The 20,416-nt window shown below is 47.6% G+C and overlaps 1 protein-coding gene across 8 annotated transcripts in view; it reads left to right on the top strand.

Annotated features, from left to right (window-relative positions):
- LOC105192226 (dystrophin) overlaps nucleotides 1-20,416 on the top strand; it is a 588,349-nt gene that overhangs the window by 153,709 nt on the left and 414,224 nt on the right. For all 8 annotated transcript variants that reach the window (XM_025298139.1, XM_025298137.1, XM_025298140.1 and 5 more), the window contains one exon: nucleotides 4,083-4,188. In XM_025298139.1, the coding sequence (XP_025153924.1) occupies nucleotides 4,083-4,188 (106 nt within the window). The remainder of the gene's footprint in view (nucleotides 1-4,082; nucleotides 4,189-20,416) is intronic.

Genomic DNA, 20,416 nt, shown 5'->3' with positions numbered 1-20,416 from the left:
GCTATTTGAATGGATTCGAGTGGAGTAGAGAGTGAAGGCTCGGTTAACGTGTCCTATCTACGCCCTACGGTCACCCTCTCTGGTTTGACTGACGCTTTCTCTCTCTCTCTCTCTCTCTCTCTCTCTCTCTCTCTCTCTCTCTTTTGTTCTTTCGGCTATGAAAAGACGCGCGTAAGTGCGACGGAAAAGAGTGGAAATAATTAAGAGAGGGAATATGCCGGGGACGAGAGAGAGAGAGAGAGAGAGAGAAAGGAAAGAAGAGAGGAGAGAACGGAGAGGGAGGGACAGGTAAAAATGGAATATTCCATTCGCGCGCACCGGTTATTATTACGTAAAATTCTCTAGCGTCCCTCTCTCACCCGAACTGTTTGCCCGGCCAAATGATCCGTTTTATACTCGTGAATAACACAGAGAGCGTTCACCCGCACATGCACGCGCAGCCACGCACACGCGCGCGAAACTTGGAGATATTACATACAATTCTAAACCCCGGTGTTTCGTTCCTTTTTTTCTAGCCATTCATCGTACGGAAATATGGCGAAACTCCGCGCGCACCGTAGCTCGCCTATTAATGTGAGCGGAACTTTTTGGAAAGCGCGCGAATGTATATTTAGTCTTTCGAGAGCGGCTGGCCGACACGGAAGTAACGTGCGATCGATCGCGTCAGAGGAATGTAACTAACTCCACTTTGCATAGGAAGCGGAAGTACCGTTAAGTGGATTAACGATTCCCTTTACTACATCGTAAAAGATTAATACGGCACTCGCGAATGGCATGTAAATGGAATCGGCTCGGCGCGTAATTGCGACGATTATTGTTACCGCCAATATTTTATGCGTGTGATGCTCCTTGTTCCTCATTCAGACTACGTTATCCGAAAAAAAAAAGAAAAGAAAAGAAATGAAAAAGGAAAAGCGAGGAAAACGACCCGGAGTATCATCTTTCGAAGCAACAAAAGTGAACAGTAATATCTCGTTTGCTAAAGAATGTAATTCATTTGCGCGTCGCCAAAGGAAAACTGTGTATGTGTGTGTGTGTGTGTGTGTGTATGTGTGTGTGTGTGTGTGTGTGTGTGTGTGTGCGCGCGCGCGCGCGCGCGTGTTCCGCAGCGTCCGCGCAGCGATTATAACACCGGCGGGCACAGTGAATTAGCTAGATTAACAAGTTAATCTGCCAGTTTTCCGGCAGCTGGCTAATTTGTGAGAACATGTGCATTCAACAGACATGTATTATATACGACAGATCCGCCGGCGGCGAGGATCTCTTAGTGGCGCGAGGCTCTGGCAAGATTGGATGGGACTTTGGCTGGAATAAGACGGAATCTCTCGGGATTCTCGGCCTACTCGATACATCGATTATCGATGAAATATACGTCTAGTAATTTTACGAACGGAAGAATTGGTTATCGGATCCGCGGCGGCGGGAGGCATCGCGGCGTTAATATCTCTTCGAGTTCTTTCTCTTCCTTCCCTTCTTTCCGTCTCCTCCTCGTTCTTTCTCTCCGTCCGTCGAAATTCAATTTCTTCCTCGTGACGATATTTGATATTGGAGAGGAATCGTAACGAATACCGGACCTAATGAACACTTCGTGCTCGGTGGGCATTACGAGGATTAATTCTATCGGCAATCAAGCAGGAGAATCGTATTAGAAGTCGCTGCACTTGTGTGGGAGAAGAGAGAGCCGCTCGCGCAGTATCCTTTTAACTAGGATGACGCGGATCAGCGAGACTTAACATAGTTATTGTGATCGTAATCCTTTCAAAACCTGCGGTTCTGTAAACGTTTTCTCACCTCGACTCTCCGTTGTCGTCGTTGTCGTCGTCGTCGTCGTCGTCGTCGTCGTCGTCGTCGTCGTCGTATTTTGTCAGGGTGAGGAGAGAGATTTTGCGTAAATTAAACAAAGACGAAACGTGTGTGTTTTTCTGAAACGAATAAATTTTCGTTCTACTTAATATGAAATCATATGAATATGGTACATTTTTAATTTAATATTTTGCACGAAATGTGCCGTATCGCCGTATAAATAAGATATTCGATGCGAAATTAATATTAATTTAACAATAATACATATTAATGTTAATTTACTGATATACGCGGCAGATTTGGGAATATTATCGCCTGTTTTAACATCGCTGTTTAATGCAATTTCGCGTCATTTTTGTCGCAATGCCGTAACGCCGAAGTATGCCTTCGATGATGAGCTCTGAGACAGGATTACATGTTAATTAGCCTATCGGAGGCTGATGTTAATCTACATCTATTCTCATGAAAGGTCGTGTAGCGGTTGCTACAACGAACCGCGGGACTAGAGCTTAGTACGTCGAGAGCTTACGAGCGATCGATAGGTTCGTGCGGCAAAAGACGGCTACAGCGAGTAAGGCGAAAACAGGTGATCGACCGTTGAGTGTTTCGCGGAATATTACATGAAGGTATTGCGCCATATTTTATGTAAAAAAGCTCGCGTTTTCAATTTCCACGATTATGCCAAGCGAGACGGATCGTTATTCTCTGGTGGAAGCTTCCTCTCTCGCGCGCATACTCGAGATTCGTACAAACGTATATCCTCTCTAAGTGAATCAACCAACATATCCCCCCGACTGCGTTGAATCGATGAAAGAAGCATTTAGAGATATCAGGAGAAACATAATCAGTTTACCCAATCAGCTGTCTAATCAGTGAGTATTCGCTGGTTCTCAGTGCAAACACTGCCGCTTCACCACTCTCATGTCTTATGTCTCACTGACTTTCATCAATGGCGGTAAGAATTCACCACGCGAAATCTGTGGTGCAAAAATTCATTAGACGCTCCACCAAATCCAATTTCTGTGTTTGCGGCGATAAAATTGACGGCTTCCATGCACCTGGCGTACGATTGTTTGCGTGTGCAAACCGCATCAATAATGAGTAACAGTCGCTTCTATCAAGCGATCTTTTCAGCGAGATTTCATCGATTGCAATGCTGTGCACACAATCGCCAGTTATAACCCAAGTTAACAAGTCGTTGATCGAGTCGATATCAACGATGCTTTTTCGGACAACGACTAGTTTCTTTATTGATAACGTCGTTGCATTTCGACGACAGGTCCGCTTGGCATGTGGGATACCGTATTCATGTATAATCGATATCTGTATATCGACTTGGTATCCGGAAGATATCATATAGGTGCCGATGGATTATTGATAAAATAATTTATTAAATCCAAGTCGAGATATATCCAATATGGAGTATGATATAAGCTGAAAATCGCCGTTACATTTACGTAATAGCTTGCGGATATCGCGATGAAATCTTGAATCAATCAATTGATCGTTGATCGTCCACAAGATTTTAATTTTATTCCGACCTGACTCTCCATCGACTGGTAGATACGAGAAGTATAGGTTTTTTTTTTTTGAATAAAGAATACGTTGATTGTATTTCCGAGAGTGCACGGTTTCCGCGTATGGAGAAATTCTTGTTTCGAGAGACACGTCCGGAGACATAATGAGACCTCGTCTCCGATCGCGCGAAAATCCACTTCTCGCTGAAAAGCGAGACCGCCGCGCGCTGCATTGATCCGACGCGATGAAAAATATCGCGCACGTGTCGCGTAACCCGCGGTAAGTTGATTGCAAGTTGTCGCTGGTGAGCGGTGAGCGGGTCACCAGCCGGGGGATCGACTCGATTTGCCACTAAACGATTGCGAAGCAGTTCGTGGAAGATCGCTAAACGCTCTCGATGTCCTTCGCCGAAGAGTCCTTTCGCGTCGCTTTCGGTTGACACATGTTAAACCTCCTGAGAGAAAGAGCGTCGTGTACACGTCGCCGCAACGCGACGCTGACTTCCAGTCATTAGGTCGCAATTTGCAGCAGTTTGAACGACGCATCGATTACAGGCTATGCGCTGCGTCAGCGTTGCATGCATTCTCCCGCGAACTCTCGCTCGTTCGTTGCTTCGTCCGTTCGCGACGCGAGTCGACCGGCGGCGGCGGCGGTCTCGCGTTTGTCCCGCCGCGCCGTATCTTAACCCGCTCGGGGTTATTAACCGGCCGGCCAACCCCCTGCGCGTAATAATGCTTACGTCACTCTGATTTATATTGCAGAACGTCCTGCGGGAGCTGGAGCAGAAGAAACCGCAGCTGGACGAGCTGGTTCACACGGCCGAAAACCTGCGCGCCGACACTAATCGACAGCAGTTGCATGGCAAAGGTGAGTTTCCTCCCGCTGTTTTCGTGTTTGCGTATTTTTCAGCCGTGATAACGGATCTTAACGGCACGTCAAATAGTTGGGCTTGTGTGTGTGTGTGTGTGTGCGCGCGCGCGCGCGTCGGGGTGTGTCGTGTATACCCAACGATGCAAACGCGGCGATCTTGGTTTAACGTTCTCTTCATGTTGGGCCTGCGCCATTGTGAAATGCGCCGGAGGGAGGAAGAGAGAGAGAAAAAGAAAGAAAGAGAAAGAACCTTTCTTTGAAAGTTGTCTGGAATATCAAACGCGCGCGCACGACAGCGATGCACCAGATTGGTTCTGCAGAACTGCTTCTTAGCCGTCGGGCTCGTATCCAAAAAATCTTGACTAGCTTACTTGACTACGCGTCACCCGTAAAAATGCCCCGTGTATTTTCCACCCCCCTCCCCCCGGCTGCACATTCGTCGTGTAACCTTTATATAACATTATCGCGCGCGACGCAGGAAATGTTTTCAAGTGCGAGCCGTTTATGCAGCGCAACTGAGGCAGAACTGCATTTTCGAAATGCGTTTCGCGAATTTTCCTGGTTTTTTGTTAATTAAACGGTTTCAGTTTGCCATTAATCAAACCCGATTGCGAGGAAAAGAAAAATATATGACGGGAGCCGTAACGGCTGTACGTCCCTATATGTGTGCGCAATAAATTGAACCGACACTCGTTGGTTTTTGCAAGCTTCTCTATTATTATACTCACCGTTTTTTTTTTTCTCCGTCAACCTGCGATATAATCCGTGCACGTCATCGACAACGTTGATCATTGCGCGAGAATCAGTTTAATGACCTGACAAATCCAGTTATCGGACACGCGCGAGAGTGCCCCTCGAGGCGAGAAACGAAAATATTTTCATGGGAAGCGCTCGATAAGTGCATCGCGCGGAATCTAATGGACTTAATGAGTTTCTGCCGTCATAATTGATACCGGAGGAAGCAATCCTGCCTGCGTGGCACTCTCCGCAATCGAGCGAAGTTTAGAAGTTTAATTATCGGCTTTGATTGCTCGCCCGAAGACTGTAATAAATTGCAGTAACGGTAGTTCGATCGATGTAAATTCGGTCTGTGCAGATCGTTCTGAAATTAATTGTCGCGCTCCGATTAATCATCGGACGTTGGGCGGCAGCGTGACGCGGCACCGAGATATCAACACGCTCCCTGTAGCAAGTCGTTCCTTTTATCGTTCCCGGTAATATTAATGAATCTTCGCGCGCATGTCAAATCCTCGGATTTTACGACGGCGATATTTCGCTGCTCGCAGCCGCCGCGTGGCTATCTTGTATCATTCGCGCACGGAGGGAAAGAATTGATGGAATTAACGAATTGGCAAGGAACGAGCCGAACGAAATCTCCTCCTCTTCTGAAACCGAATCTCAGGTTCACGAGAACCGGGAAGTCTCGTTCCTTCAACCAATTATACGTCCGCTTCGTTCATCATCGCGTTGATTCAATCAGCCTCTTTTCTCCGTGCGAGAAAAAAGTTTGAAAGAATCAACGCGCGACGACGAACGAAGCAAGCGTCTTTTGCTCGAAGGAAATCTCCGCTGTTCAGAGCCGAATTTGCTTCGCAAGGAAACCGGCGGTCCCCTTTCCTTCAGGCGAGAAACACTGTCCGCGGCCCGATCATTGTCGCGTTACAATTCGACCGGACCTTTTTCTCCCGCGATCGACTCGAAGTGCATTAATAATGCACAATATTCGCACGTTTCTCGCGCACTCGGAGTTGATTAATTGAAAAGTCCCGTCGTCGTCGTCGTCGTCGTCGTCGTCGTCGTCGTCGTCGTCGCTACTCGCGCGCTTCTACGGAGTTTTAAATTCGACGTGAATAGCCGCAATTTGAAGTCGTCGGCGAAGGAGATTACTCGCGAAGCCGCTAATTATTTCAAGACGCCTGAAATTTCCTCCTCCCCGTCCCCCGCCAAATGGCGCCGGCCATTGTTCGTTCTATATCAGCGTCGCGCTCTACTCGGACGCGCGACCGTTTCTACCGGCGGCCCGCGCATTATAACCCGAACCATTCATCCGTCCATTGTTTTCGGTACTTGCCTTTTGCGCCGCGCGGGAACGGAGAATACCACCGGTACACTCAGATTTACTCATCGTGCGTTATTAATTTCGCGTATACATCGAGCAACCTTCTTGCTTCTCCGGCCAATTTCGCCGGCGAAGAAATAGCCGTTGTGTGTGTGTTGTTGCGCTCTCACTCGTTAACGTTACGGGCTCTTGGCCGGCATTAACTTTCCCCGCCCCGACGACAATGACGCGGGAGCGGTAATTGAGTAAGAAAAAGAAGAAAGATTCTCGAGGAACAATCGGGAAGGTAATGCTCCCCTCTTGTCTCCTTGCAACTCCCAAGCCAACCCTCTCCGTCGGGACGTCGCTGTGCGTTACACCGCCGGCACTGGTTTAATAAATCGCATCGATCTTGCGCGCGTTGAGCTTTTTAATGGCGGATGACGCCGGCTTATCGCGCCGCTGATTGTTCGTTAGCGGCCGGCTCTCCACTGTCGCGGGGAAATTTTTTACTCTCCTTCGACCGTAGATCACGGATTACGTTGGCATGTTCGCGCGTCCGGGCTTGAAGTGGCTCAACACGCGAGATTGATCCTCGCTGTGCGAGCGAGGCGCTAAGGCGCACATTTCGGCGCCGCGGCCGCGGTGAATTTCGCGCGCTCAGAACGCGAGCTTTCTTTACACAGCTTGCCGACTAGAAATTTTGATCAGGTTCATCTAACATTGATAAGGACTTAATAGGGTGAATAAAAGGTAATCCTGAGTAAGTCAGTCCTTATAATGTCCTAACGACAAATGAGTAAGGAAGACCTTTATAAGGTTATAATGATTGGGTCCACATTAGAACCTTAATGTATCAACCTAGTGTATGATATAATATGGTTCGGTTAATCAGGTCCTTGTCGGGATCTTATTCATTGTGTACCTAGGGTGACCATATCCCAGTCATAAAAAAAGAGTAAAAGACGGGTAAAAAAAAAAAGTGTATAAAAGAGTACTAATTACGGTCCCAAAAGTAAGTACAGTAAGTAGAACATAAAATCATACAAAAGTCAAGGTGATGTCAAGTAATATAAAAACAATGTCATTTTGACGTCAAAATGATTTTGTGTTTTATCTGGGACAGTGATTAATGGATTACTAGGTGTGTAATATTTAAAATAAAACATAGTGGGTACTAAATAAAACCGAGAAATATTAGTCGAACACATATGTTCTATTATATTATTAAGATATTTTATAATTATATTTTGCACTCCGTACATCGCATGACAATTTCGGTTTTCACTGTTGTCGTTACCAAAGAGCGGACATCAGCGCCGTTTTCCGCACTCACAACGTCAGAGCGCTATGCGCCAGTGTCGATTGTGCTGCACGATTTATACGTAGTAACTAGCGGGACACCGTTGCGCAGAACCTCTACGCATAATCGGTATTGGCGCTCGAATGCTGTGAGTGATGAAAACGTCACCGAAGTCTGCTCTCTGATCATTATCGACAAAGTATAATTAACATTACGAGAAAAGAGTACGATACGTAAAAAGTAGAGAGTACTCTTTTTACCACCTTGAAAAGAGTACATATGGTCACCCCAATTGCACCTAATATGATTTGCATTATCAAGTTTTAACAAGACAATTTTTGGGTGTCATTATGCCAAATATAAAGATGTTTGCATTGAAAAAACACTTCACAGATCACTTGAATATATTTGTAAAATGCTATAGAAACTATCCTTTTTTTTAGCAGTCAATAAATAGTTGGAAAATTAACGTGACATGCAACTTTTCTCTTTAACACTGCTTTATGTCTCGTCACCTTGTGATACTTTATGATCTTATGATATTCATTTTATGTTTCCTTTCCGAAACATTTTACAAGTATGCTCAAGCGATCTAGAATATTATTTCATGCAAATATCTTTTTATTTGGAAATGACATGAAAGAATTTTCAGCGTGTCATTTCTTATTTCTAGTGTCATCATCCAATATAGCCATGGCGAGTAATCAGGAGCCATAATTTGAAAAAAAAAAAAAACAATAAAGATGACATAAGGTAACTCAATAAGGACCTGACTATGAATCCTTACTAAGGTCCCGATATCCACTCTGCGTTACATGACTTATTAGAACCCGATAGTATTACCTTATTGGGATCTGATGTCCAAATGAAGTTAACCCGATCAGGACCATGGGATAAATTTCTAGTCGGGTTCGTCCCGACAACAACGGACGTTCTGCGTGGGTCGCGTGTCCTCGTGCACACCGCCGTACACGGCTAACGAGCACGTGATAAGTCGCCGCTGGATGCGACGAACGTAATTCGCGGTCACAGCCGCCGATGAGGAATCGTCGGAAAGCGAGCACGATTTTCACACGCAAATCTCGCGCCGACACTCGTCCAATCGAGTACATATCTCATGCGACTTTTGCACAGCTGTCAGGGAGGGAGTTGGCGAGTTTACGAGGGACGAGAGGCGAGGGAAAAAAAAAACGATCGCAGGCCAGCGCGGACGTACGTGCGTGGCCGTATTGAAGAGCGCGCGGTCGTGTTTTCGGGCTATTCGCGAATATCTTTCATAATAGGCGCACTATCGAGCGCACCCGTGTCGCCTCCGCAGCCCGCCACCGCGATGGGGGCGGTGGTAGCGGTGGTGCTGCTGAGTGCTAGAGTGTTGCCGTCGCCTGCCGGGCTTTAATTACGAGCACGAAACATACGGAACACGCTACACCCGCGCATTTCACCTGCATAGATTGCCACGTTCATCCCCTGGCCCCGCCGGCTGCTACAGCCGCTCTAAGTGGCGTTAACTCGCACCGTCGTCTTGGAATTGCAGCGGCCGCCGCTGGCCGCTGTTCCCTCGGCCGCGCGCGATTCCTACGGCGTTTTCGGGCCTTCTAATCAGCGTGGATTTATACGCCTCGAAACGCATACGCGATCCTGACCGCGGTGGTCGTGTCGCGAGCACCGGTCGCGCGCGAGGAAACGACGTCGGCGGAGAGCCGTCGCCGGGTGAATTTCGAGGCGCGTTCAGTCGCCGGACTCGGCCCGGAAATGAGGGGAACTGGGGCATGTCCCGGGCACGACCCAAGCAGAAATCAAATACGGCAATTTTTTATGTCTGATATGGCATGACTAGGCAAGCCGCAAGAAGGCATTTCGAATGGTCCTTATCGAGTGGTCGGAATGTGGCAATTGTCTTGCAATATTTTCCGGATTATACCCTGACTGCAGCGATGACGTTATTATTTGGATGCCTGAATCGGTCCTGATGGACATTCGATCAGGTTTCGCGGTTTCAGGGCGATTTTATCAGGGCATTATGCGACAGTGCGTTTCACTCCTTATTACGTGCCGGATTCAATAAAATTATCCGGGCTCTATTTGAAGTTTAGAAGCCGGATGGGGTTTTAATACAGCCGTGGGCCGATGTTCTGCTCGGGCAGCTCTTCAGAATTTCGCTGATGAAACCCGCCTTCCGCAAACTAATTGTTGCTGCTCCTTAGGATCGGGACATCGATCTGGCCCTTTTCACATTGCGCTGAATTATTATATATCCATCTGTCGCGGCGAATAGTGGACGTGCGAATGTTTCCTGCAACATTTCGTACTGACACCAACCTCACTCGCGCGGTTGCACCCTTGTCCGCTCATTTCTTCGACTTTGATCTCATCTGATGGACGGAAATTACTCTTATTACATGAAATAGTAAGCGCGCTGCGGGGAACTTTATTTCGATCAAATAACACCTCACTTGAGTTTATTTACTCGTAGGTGGAGAATATTAACACAAAGTTCCGTGACGTTGGAAAATTTACTTAGCTGTTCTCTCTCTCTCTCTCTCGCTCTCTCTTTTTTTAGTGTTTGCCACATCTAGCAGAAAATTATGTAAATTTTTTGGTGAACTCTTCGTATATTTTTCCGAGCTTTTAAATTCGCTCGGAAGATACTGCAATATTTTTAAAAAATTTCCTGGTTGGGGGAACACACTGTCGGTACGCACACATTGCAGAACTGCAAACTGTTGTATCATGCAAATTTTTACATTGACTGACGGCTCGAGACATCAGCTTCGAAAATCTCTATCGTTTTCACCACATATTGAGGCGATGCTTCAATTGATTTTTGCGCGTATTTTCATCGTGCAAAACATTTATAACTCGGTACAACCAATATAACGTGTACTTTGCAAAAACAAGTCAATGTTCTGCGAGTAAATTTTTCGGGTACGGCGTCACATAAAGTGCGATATTTTTCTGGTTTTAATGAAACATTCGGAAAAGTCGTTGTGTGTTCTTGAAGGGGACACGCCGTTTCAACTTTCACGGTAAACACAGCAGCGTCAGCAGCGAAACCTGCTGCGAGCATGACCGGGCCTCACTACGCGCCTTTCGTAAGTTTCGCCTCTGAACTTAATAGGGGAATAGCGGGACCTTCATGGCGCGGTCGTAAATTTCGATCCGATCGAAAGTTCCCATCTGCGGAAAGAAACGCCGCGGTTTGACGCGGAGCGGATCCGGAGCGCGCGTCGATGTTTATGCATCGCGCCGAGTTGGCTGGCTGCGTTACCGCACTAACTCCGAGCTAATTATAAATTACGGATTCGCAACTTTGCGGGAGCGCCACGCTGTAATTTACGGTGCATACGTTTGCATATTTCGTTCGGCCCCGCGCGCGCGCGCGCGGCTCGTAAATCAAGAACATCGGGCAGACATAATATATCTCGGCCACACATAATGAGTTAATTGCTCGCCGGGCCTCGGAATATCGCCGCCGGTTTACCCATCCCCGTTTAGTCCCCGCGCGCATAGCGGAGCGTGGCTCTTACAATTTGCCCAAATAAGCCCAGCGATTTATGCCCGCGCGAGCGCCGGCTGGGAGTTCGAGAAATCGATTTGTCTTGGAGACCCGCGCGACGCTAGGAGCAAACGCGCTCTCGGCCTCGACGTGTAACAAGCGCGCGCGCGCGATGATCGATACTCGGACTCGCCGAGTATTTAGCGGAGCTCGCTAAGTGTTCTCGACGGAAGGCACTCGATTTTTATCGCGCCCGCGGTCAAATTTACTTACCGCGGCGCACCGCCACGTTGGCCTCCTCGCGCGCACTCGTGTGCTCCTGCGTTCTCATCGGCGAAACGGCGGGATCGTAACTTTCGCCCGAGGTGATTTTAGAGCGCGCCCGGGCGGCGCTTATATGCGAGTACCCGAGCGGATATTTTCCTCGAAAGACCGACTTATATCGATTTCCCCTCTATCGTCCCCTTCACACCGCTTTCGCGAGCGCGTTGCTTCATTCTCCGCGGGCAGCTAGCTACGGCTGGAGAATCCTGCTAGTCGTCGTCGTCGTCGTCACATCGATTCCTTATCCCGCCCGGTTGAATTTCGTATTCACCAGCGGCGTTTCTATGACTTCCCTGACGAATGAGCAGAGAGAACGAAATAGGGGAAAACGTCTCGAGATAAGCCTGCTGCCTGTTTCTATCTCCGCGGCTAAGACGTTCGGTTCGCCGGAAGGAAATGCCTCTCGCGCTCACGCCGTGCTGCGCGTACTCGCTCGCTTTATCAGCGCGACTCGAAATTAAAACCGACCGATTAATCTGACGTGTTACCTCCTGCGCATCTGCAGCATTCTGCCGGCGACGTTGAGGAATTCGAAACGTCCTTTGGAAATTGGAATACTTTCCAACTGAAATCGCGCTTACTCCATCCTACATTTGGCCGATTCGATCGCGCGCGCATGTGTGTGTGTGTGTGTGTCTGTGCGCGAGCGCGTATCACGTGTTATATACGATATATCGGGTCGTCGGTGGTTCGGTGTCAAACGTCACGCACGATACATTCCTTCGCGGAAAGCGACGTACGGGCGATATTTTAGAGACACTCTCGGGATGTCACGGGGATTCCTGTGGGCAGATCGGCGTCGTGGTATTACCCGGTACGGTTTACAGCGTCGCGCGCGTGCACGCGCACATGAGGCGCGTTAATGCAGCGGTGTGTGCAATGGTCGTGGTCGATCCGCTGTGTTGGGCACGGCACGCGTGTATAGGAGGCACTTCAAAGCGAACAGTGTTGCGCGTGCATCGAGCGCGATGTCTATTATGGTTTAATGCCTGTGAGCTGGAGGGATAAACCGCGCCTATAATAAGCCTTATTCTTGTTACCTTATCCGGTCGCTGAGTATTGCGTCACACACACACACATAGGGAAATCCACCTATGGCTACTTGGCTATCTGTCTGTATTGAAAATGTGGAAATAGCGTGACGAAAACCTCGAAATCACTGATGACCTCGAAATGACGAGTTGGTCGATTCAGCCGAATATCCTAGCCATAAGGTGTCAATTTTTTTGTGACGATCGTACCTAATATTCTTTATAAATCAGCCGGCGGTTCCACGTTCAGCTCAAACGCATGTGTTCTCATTCTAAATTTTATACATCATTGGCCGTAAACAATAATCCGAATAAAATTCAAAGCTGCATAATTGCAAGCGTCGCAACATCGGGATTGCTGCCATGTGCTGCAGACGACGACAGTTCGAACAAGTCACTCGCTGATACTTTACAAGTTGACGGTTAATATCAAATGTCTACTTGGATCCCTGCAGTTATATGATACTTTAATTTCTTCAAAATTCAGCTGTCGATGGGAAAGCGAGATTAAACTGTCACACCGCTAAATGATATTTCAGGTATTTCCGAGAAAAATATTTCAATTAAACTAAAATCTGTCCATATATATAAAATAGAGAAATATAGCACAGTTAAAACCCTTAGATATTCAAACATTCCGCAAAATCAACTTTGTATATCTCAATATGGCTGTTATTAATTTATTAATTTATCTTCATCGTCAGCCCACCCGGCGCGGACGGTATTAAATGCGCGGGCCGCTCGCCTTATGCCATCAGCCATTAAGCCATCCTCGATCGATTTTCCCTTCTCCTTCGCGTTGATTCCTCACGATAACGCGTCACGTCGTCGGCCGGCCGCTGGCTGCCGATCGTCCCGTTTCGTCCTCGCAATTTTACACTCGCTCCTGCGCGCCGTCGTCGTCACTCGTCCGGTTAACGACTAACGCGAAATGAAACTGTTAACGTCCCGCACGAACGGTTTTCCGCTCGCCGCGGAAATTTAGTTCCGAAAATACGGCGCGCTGCCGCGCGAACGCGAACGAGCGTGCGATTGCATGATGGACGATTGTTAGACTAATAAATCGCGATTTCGCCGTCGCGCTCGAAATATTCGACGTATACCCGGCGCGCATTGTCGTATAAATATTTTCTCGCTGCGCTTTGACAATTTCGCGCGGGCTGTGCTTATCGATTTTAACATTCGTCATCGGGGGCTGATAGAGCCGCACGCCGTGTTCGGGTAAGACGGTCAGACGAATTTCTTTGACAGCTACTGAGATATATCCTCGCGATACTCGCTACCTGTTGCGAGTGTAAGTACAGAGAGAGAGAGAGAGAGAGAGAGAGAGAGAGAGAGAGAGCCGGCCCGTTATCCTTAGTGGATGTCGTTTCATAACGGAATCGATGAGCCAGCATATTTCTCGTCGGGGCGATCTCCACTCCACGTTCCGAGCCGAGGCGGTTATTCACAATCCCTTTGGCGTTCGCCAAACGGAAGAGACTCACGAGAGCGCAGCAAGCGTCACGCCCCACACACGGTCGGGCCGTGATCGTCATCAGGATCGATTAGCGAGGCGCGCGCAAGGACGACTCGTCCGCAAATATTTATTCAATTAGCCGCTCGCACACGGCGCATCACGGCGACTGCCTCGCGTTTGAAGGATTGATAAGTTGAAGTTGACGCGTTTGCGCGCGATGCGGGATCGCGTTGCCTAATTCGGCGATTTGCGCGGCGGACTTTCCTCGCGCGGCACGGGACGCGCCGGATATTGCATAAATTGCGAGAGGCGAAACAGGCGAGTTGAGAGGGTAGCATGAGAGAGAAAAACCCGGCATGCCCGAATATTTATCCGAGAGATTTCCGATTCTCTCGCGAATAAAAAAGAGGCGCTCTAAATCAAGGAGCCCGGCGTGTTCTCTGCGGAACGCGCGCGTCAGCTGACACTTATTTTAAACACGTGCCGAAAGGGCGGGTAAATATTTCGCGAGACGACAGGCTTAACGTTAATTTCTGCGCGGGCTAGCTGCGACGTTTCGCCGGCGCCGGCGGCGCGGCGTCTTCGGTTTCACGAGGAGCAACGTAATTCCTGTCTTGCCGCGTGTTACGCCCTCGTACACCCTGCGTTCTTATCGCCGCTTCAAAGAGCTGGCGGGCGCCGTATTTCGACTGGTCTGGCGAGGTCTGCGGAAAGTGGCTGCCGGCGCTGCAAGGTGTCGGCGTTAGTTGCGCGGTGTGTACCGCCGCACGGCCTCTCTCGTGTTTCCGCTACTTTCTCCCGTCGGGAAATTATTTCCAGCGATCTGGGCTCGGTTCTTATTTGATCAGCGTGTTAACGACAGTTAACGGCGACGAACGACCACGATTGTGAGTATTTCAGCGAATTAAATTTTAACAGCGCGAATTACACTCCCGCACTTCGCTAAGCGGATGCTTTCAGAGGAGTTTCCTATTTTGGTGATTAATTATTGAGCTGTTTAACAACGGGTCTCGTGAAAGCGCAGAAACACCTCGGTGAAACGAAGAGCGACGTTTCTGGGTGTGGACGCGCGCGAGCAAACGGACGGAGATTTCCTGGCAATTTTGTACAGCGAGACGCGAGACACTCTCAGGCCTGCGGATACGCTTTGCTCTCGACATATTGATAATTACTAAAAGGCTTTGGCATTTAGTTGCATCGTTTCTAGCTATGAGTATCTCGCGGTTGTTGGTTAATTCGGAGAGCGGGAACGGGGCGATTCAAAGGATGAGTGATATTTCGAACATTAGACATTTTGCATGCGTCAGTAAACACAGGGTTGGTAGATTTTTAACATTATTTCTATCATGTGCGTAATGGAAATTCGGGATTTTCGTTATGTGATGTGTATAATGAAAATGGGGCTTTTATCACGTCTATTGTGTGGACAACGAAAATTGAACCTTCATCACGTCCATAAAAAAATCCAAAAGTTCCATTATGTAATGGTTAATTAACGAAAAGTGAATTTCCATTATGTCCACGACAAAAAATTCGAAATTTTCATAATTACGCAGATAATGGATATCATATTTCTTTGGTGTTAAATCGACAAAATGTCACACACACTTTTTCCTCGAACCCGTTCCTCCACAAATATGTTCTCACTTTCTCGAATTAATCTACGGTCGCGACGCGCGTGGCTCTCTAGAAACGGGGCTGCGTCCGGTCGAAAATGTTTTGGTAACTCACGGTGTAGACTGTAGAGGATGGCCGAGCATATCTGAAACCTGATGTACACGTCTCGCGGCACCGAGTGGCCATTTCACTACGAGAGTCGTGTTCTCCTAATAAGTCCTAGAATCCTGGATGGAAGAGCCGAGCTTTCGCGGTCTGCGCGACTACCGGCATTCTCCGGTTTGTCTTTCCTCGTTACGTGTTCTCTCTCTCTCTCTCTCTCTCTCTCTCTCTTTCTCTCTGTGCAGCATTTCCCGGAAAATCCGGCGACCGACTTTTCCGCGAGCGGACCGAGACAAAACTTTGCCGCTGGCACGTCCTGCGGTGTCGCCTCGCTGTTGCCGTCGCCGGCGTCCTCGTCGCCGGGGCGGTGCCGAGCAGCACTTCGCAATTACTCCCAGAATCTATGGCGACTTAGGGGAGTTGCATATCGCCCAAATTATACGTACTTAGTGTAACGTAGAGCGGGCTGAACGTCAGACTGCCCCCCGGTCTTGCTCGCTTAATTGCGTAATTGCTTAATTATGTCAATTAGCGCGAGGATGTACCTATGCCTCGCGACGTATCCTCTCGCCGTTCTTCCGCTCAGCTCGTGATTCCGGGCTGGCTCCTTACCCGAGAGCAGCCGAGTCTGTCGCGTGAGTCTTCTTGAACTCGCATACTCGAAACTGTGAATAATTAACGCGGAATTGAATTCTAACGCTGAATATTCCGCGCGCGAGCGAGCACGAGGTACGGAGGAAAGAGGAGGGCCGGGGCTGTCCCGAACGCATAACGTTTTAACTAATTTTGTGTCATGTGTTATTCGACGCAATATGTAATCGTCGACGCTTGCGTTGGGATTTGTACACCGCGAGCGCTGGAGATGACATTTAGCTAATTAAGGAGTCCTTGATAGCAAGCCCAGAAACTTTACAATCCAAAGCAGTATGCTCTTTGACGTTCGCTGTGCGTTCCGGAAATTAAGTTTCTTCGCCAAACGTAATAATTAGTTACTTGTAGGGATGCCTCGACGTGACTAGAAGCAAGGGAGGCAGAGAGAGAGAGAGAGAGAGAGAGAGAGAGAGAGAGAGAGAGAGAGAGAGAGAGAGAGAGAGAGAGAGAGAGAGAAGGAGGAAGTAAGGGAAGGAAGAGAATAAATAGCGAATTTCATGAATACGTTTCGCAAATGACATTCGTATTGCTCTTGCGGCTGCATCTGAGATTCATAAATTCCTCGGTCGATGAGATAGACGAATCTCCATCATTTTTTCTGCGGTTGAAGAGAATATAAACTGCGAAATAAAAATATTTTGATCCCGCCTCGGAGATAAGATATCGTCTCGTTAAATTACGTTTTATTACTCGCACGGAGACCACCGTTTGAAGTGAAATGGGATGGTATTTTCCGAGGGGAAGGAAATAGAAGAGTATCTCCGGAAATGTAATGGGAAACTGTTGATGGAGACATTATGCCATCCCCTCATGCAATGAAGAGGAGGAAACGGGACCCGCGAAATTGTTTTCCTCCTTACGTTATTCCAAATGATATTGATGTCGATAGCAACCGTGTTATCATCCGTGCGCTCCCGTTTGCTTTTATTTACGCGTATTTTCGTATGAGTTTCGCGTTGTCCAACTCGACAATCGACAAACAGCGAGGGTTCGTTTAATTGTATGTACACTCGGCTGTCATGTATGTCAGCACATTTATTAGATTGAAAATTACTGGATATTGTCGACCAGACACGTCCGTTTTTACATGTATATATTCATCATGGGTGTTGATTATGCGACGAATCGACGACGATATTCCGAAACAGTCAGGATGGTTTGACAGTTTGAGCTTTAGTTCGCGCGAGGTAGTGTTTCGTTACGCTCATACTTTATGTATACCCTGCAGTAAAGCGATATAATATGGGGAAGTATACTTTAAAACGCTAGACGATGGCATGAGAACAATAGGTAAAATTTTCCCGTTATAAAGAGAAGAAATGCAAGGGAGTTATTCATGATGAATACATATGCATACGGAAAAAAATATTCTGCTGCTAAGAAAAGTGATTGCTCAGTGTATTTATTCCTCTCCTTTCAAGGAACGATTATCTTCAACAAAGAATATTTTCTTGACAATAGTCTTAAAGTAATATAATCATCACACAGACTTAAGAAGAAGAGTTTATCACGCATACTCAAAAGAAGAATTGATTATTAATTTCTTCGAGGATATTAATAAAATTCATACTCTATATATGGGAGAAACAAACCGAATTTTTATTTTGATTTAATAATTTGGATTGAAGCGTCCAAGTCACCAGAATTCAGAATGTACTTCGAGTAAATTTGACGCTTATGACAATCTTACGACGCGACGGATTTGTGGTTAATACATGAACTTGACGGCGAAGTGAATATAAACTGAAACACAAGTAGCATTTCGACTTGGACGCAGCGTGCATTTTTGTGCACGTAGAACCCGATGCATCTCGTGGAAAATGTCTAATAACTCTCGATTTATGTTAAACTTTCGGACAGATACGAGGTATCGCGATGACGGAACGTGAAATCCGAGAATGAAGAAGTTAGTCAATTTTGTTAATTAACATCGTGTATCACTACGGGGCACAGGTTATGGTTTTTGTTTCACATATTGCAGAAATGAGTTCTATTCAATGAACTCTGTGTCATTCCCGTCGCGTAATAGACGCGCTCGGTGCAATTTTACGGCCGCCGTCACGCGACCGTTTTCATTTTCAGCCCCGAGATTTCCTCGTTTTGTCGATGCATAAACCATAAATCAACGCTGCGTCTGACGTTTGCATATCCCCGCGCATATTCGCCGTGGTAAATAACTCGCGATCATGCGCGCACTCCACTTTTCGTTACTTTTAGCCGACTCTCGATAGGCTTTTGGTGTCACATCGCGTTTCGATATTTATTTCGTCGCAAAGATCCTCGAAGACGTGCATCGAACTCGGGAGAGAAGGAGAAGCAGGTGCAAGGGGGGCAGGGAGAAGCGCCGGGACGTCGAACGAAATTTTACATTGCGCGTCGCGCAATAAGTCCGCCGTCTCTCTAAAGCGGATAAAGGGGAGCGAAAACGCAAAAGAAGGAGGCGGTAAGCTCATTGTGAAATCGCTGAAAAATGCATCCCAAGAAAGCAAGGATTTTCAGCGTCGGTAGAAGTGCCAAGAATTGTCGTTCGCTCTTAAAACTTTCAGGTCGTATTTGCATTGCGCGAGTCTCCGGCGCCAAATTCGCCCTCTCCCCTCCCCACCTTCATTCCTCTTTCTCTCTCTCTCTCTCTCTCTCTCTCTCTCTCTCTCTTTTCGCTCTCTCCTGCGCGAGACTCTGGACGCGATTGAAGTTTTCTCAAACTCGCCGTTCCATTACTGCGAATTATTTTCCGGGACAACAATTCGTTTTCGAGACTCCTTCCCTCGCCCTCGCCTCCTCGCGAGCGAAGGACGTCTCCCATTAACGAGCGCGCTCGCGATTTCTCTCCACGTCGCGATCTTCACGATCCGTGAGCCATCGCCGAGTCAGAATACTCGGAGCCGCGGCGGCGCGGGGGGAACGCAGCTTTAAATCGTATCAATATATTCCGTCTGCCACTTTCTTCCGGGCTCCTCCTTCTCATGACTCCTCGCCCTCCGGGCTTCACGGGATTTTCTCTAGCATTCCGGAGAATTGGCACTCATTCTTACCGGTGCAGATTCATCCCGGTACACAGCGGCTGGTACTGCTCGTTTTCAACGAGATTCTCGGGGCGCCGCAGCGGCAAAGTGGCCGGAAGGGAGGAAGGGTGGAAGGGAGGGAGAGGTGTCGGCGATAAATCTCCGGGGGGTGAAATTTTTAATATTTCACCGGGCGCAGCAGAAAAATAAGCGTAAATCCCGAAAAGGGGAAAAAGAAGAGGAGAGGGAGGAGAAAGAAAAGGAAAGAGACGCTCGCGATCGTTTCGATTCTTTCTATCGGTTGGCCTTTATTTTATCCGCCTCGGTAGCCGCTTATCTCGGCGGTACGAATCCGTCCGGTCACCTACCGTTATGTCTTTCCGTGCCGCTTCTATCTCGGAGGAGCAAGAGAGAGAGAGAGAGAGAGAGAGAGAGAGAGAGAGAGAGCGAGTGAGTGAGTGAGTGAGTGATTGAGTTGCGAGATTCTCCGGTGTACCATAAATTGCAACCCCTAACAAGATGCTTCTTAGGTTCTTTTTATAAAAGTGATATAGAAGAGACGCAAGAAAAGGAGGTTGAGGATGAGGTCTCCGCTAACCACAAACCCATAAACTTTTCTGCACTCATGTGGCCAGTAGATCGTTTTACGCGGTGATTTTTCGTGTCGATGGAAAAGCTCGATTCGACTTCTCAGCAGCGAATTTTCGCTTTATTGTACTCATTGTAAACACGGTATTAATTGAATAATTGTCGTCGTTGCCTGTAGTCCTTCGGCAGCATTTTGACCACGTTTGTCCAGCTCTATAGTAAACGGAGAAGAAAACGATACATAGTGGTCGAAGAAAGTAGATTTTTTGTGTCTTACGAATCGTGTTCATTTCTAAGCGATCGATGATTGTCATGGTAACTGTGACTGTTGGTTGTTATTACCATGCTAACTCGATCAATATTTTTTATTCAGAAACTAACCGATTTGCCATCGGAGAATTATTGAAAATCGAGCCGAATTTTCTGACTCATCCAATATTTCATAGCCGGTGTCGCGATGTCACTTTTCGTCGAAGGAATTCAACGAGGTTTCATCTTGCTTGTTAATTCACGTTGCTCGCCCCGTTTTCTGCTCCACTCGGGATGGCGAATTCTTCTCGTGTCTCTCTCTCTCTCTCTCTCTCTCTCCCTCTCCCTTTCTCTTTCTTTCTTTC

Source organism: Harpegnathos saltator, unplaced genomic scaffold (genome assembly GCF_003227715.2).
Source record: "Harpegnathos saltator strain DR-91 unplaced genomic scaffold, Hsal_v8.6 scaffold208, whole genome shotgun sequence".
In the NCBI taxonomy this organism is placed as follows: domain Eukaryota; kingdom Metazoa; phylum Arthropoda; class Insecta; order Hymenoptera; family Formicidae; genus Harpegnathos; species Harpegnathos saltator.
The sequence above is the reverse complement of the archived record's forward strand: the minus strand, read 5'-3'. Positions and strand labels throughout refer to the sequence as shown.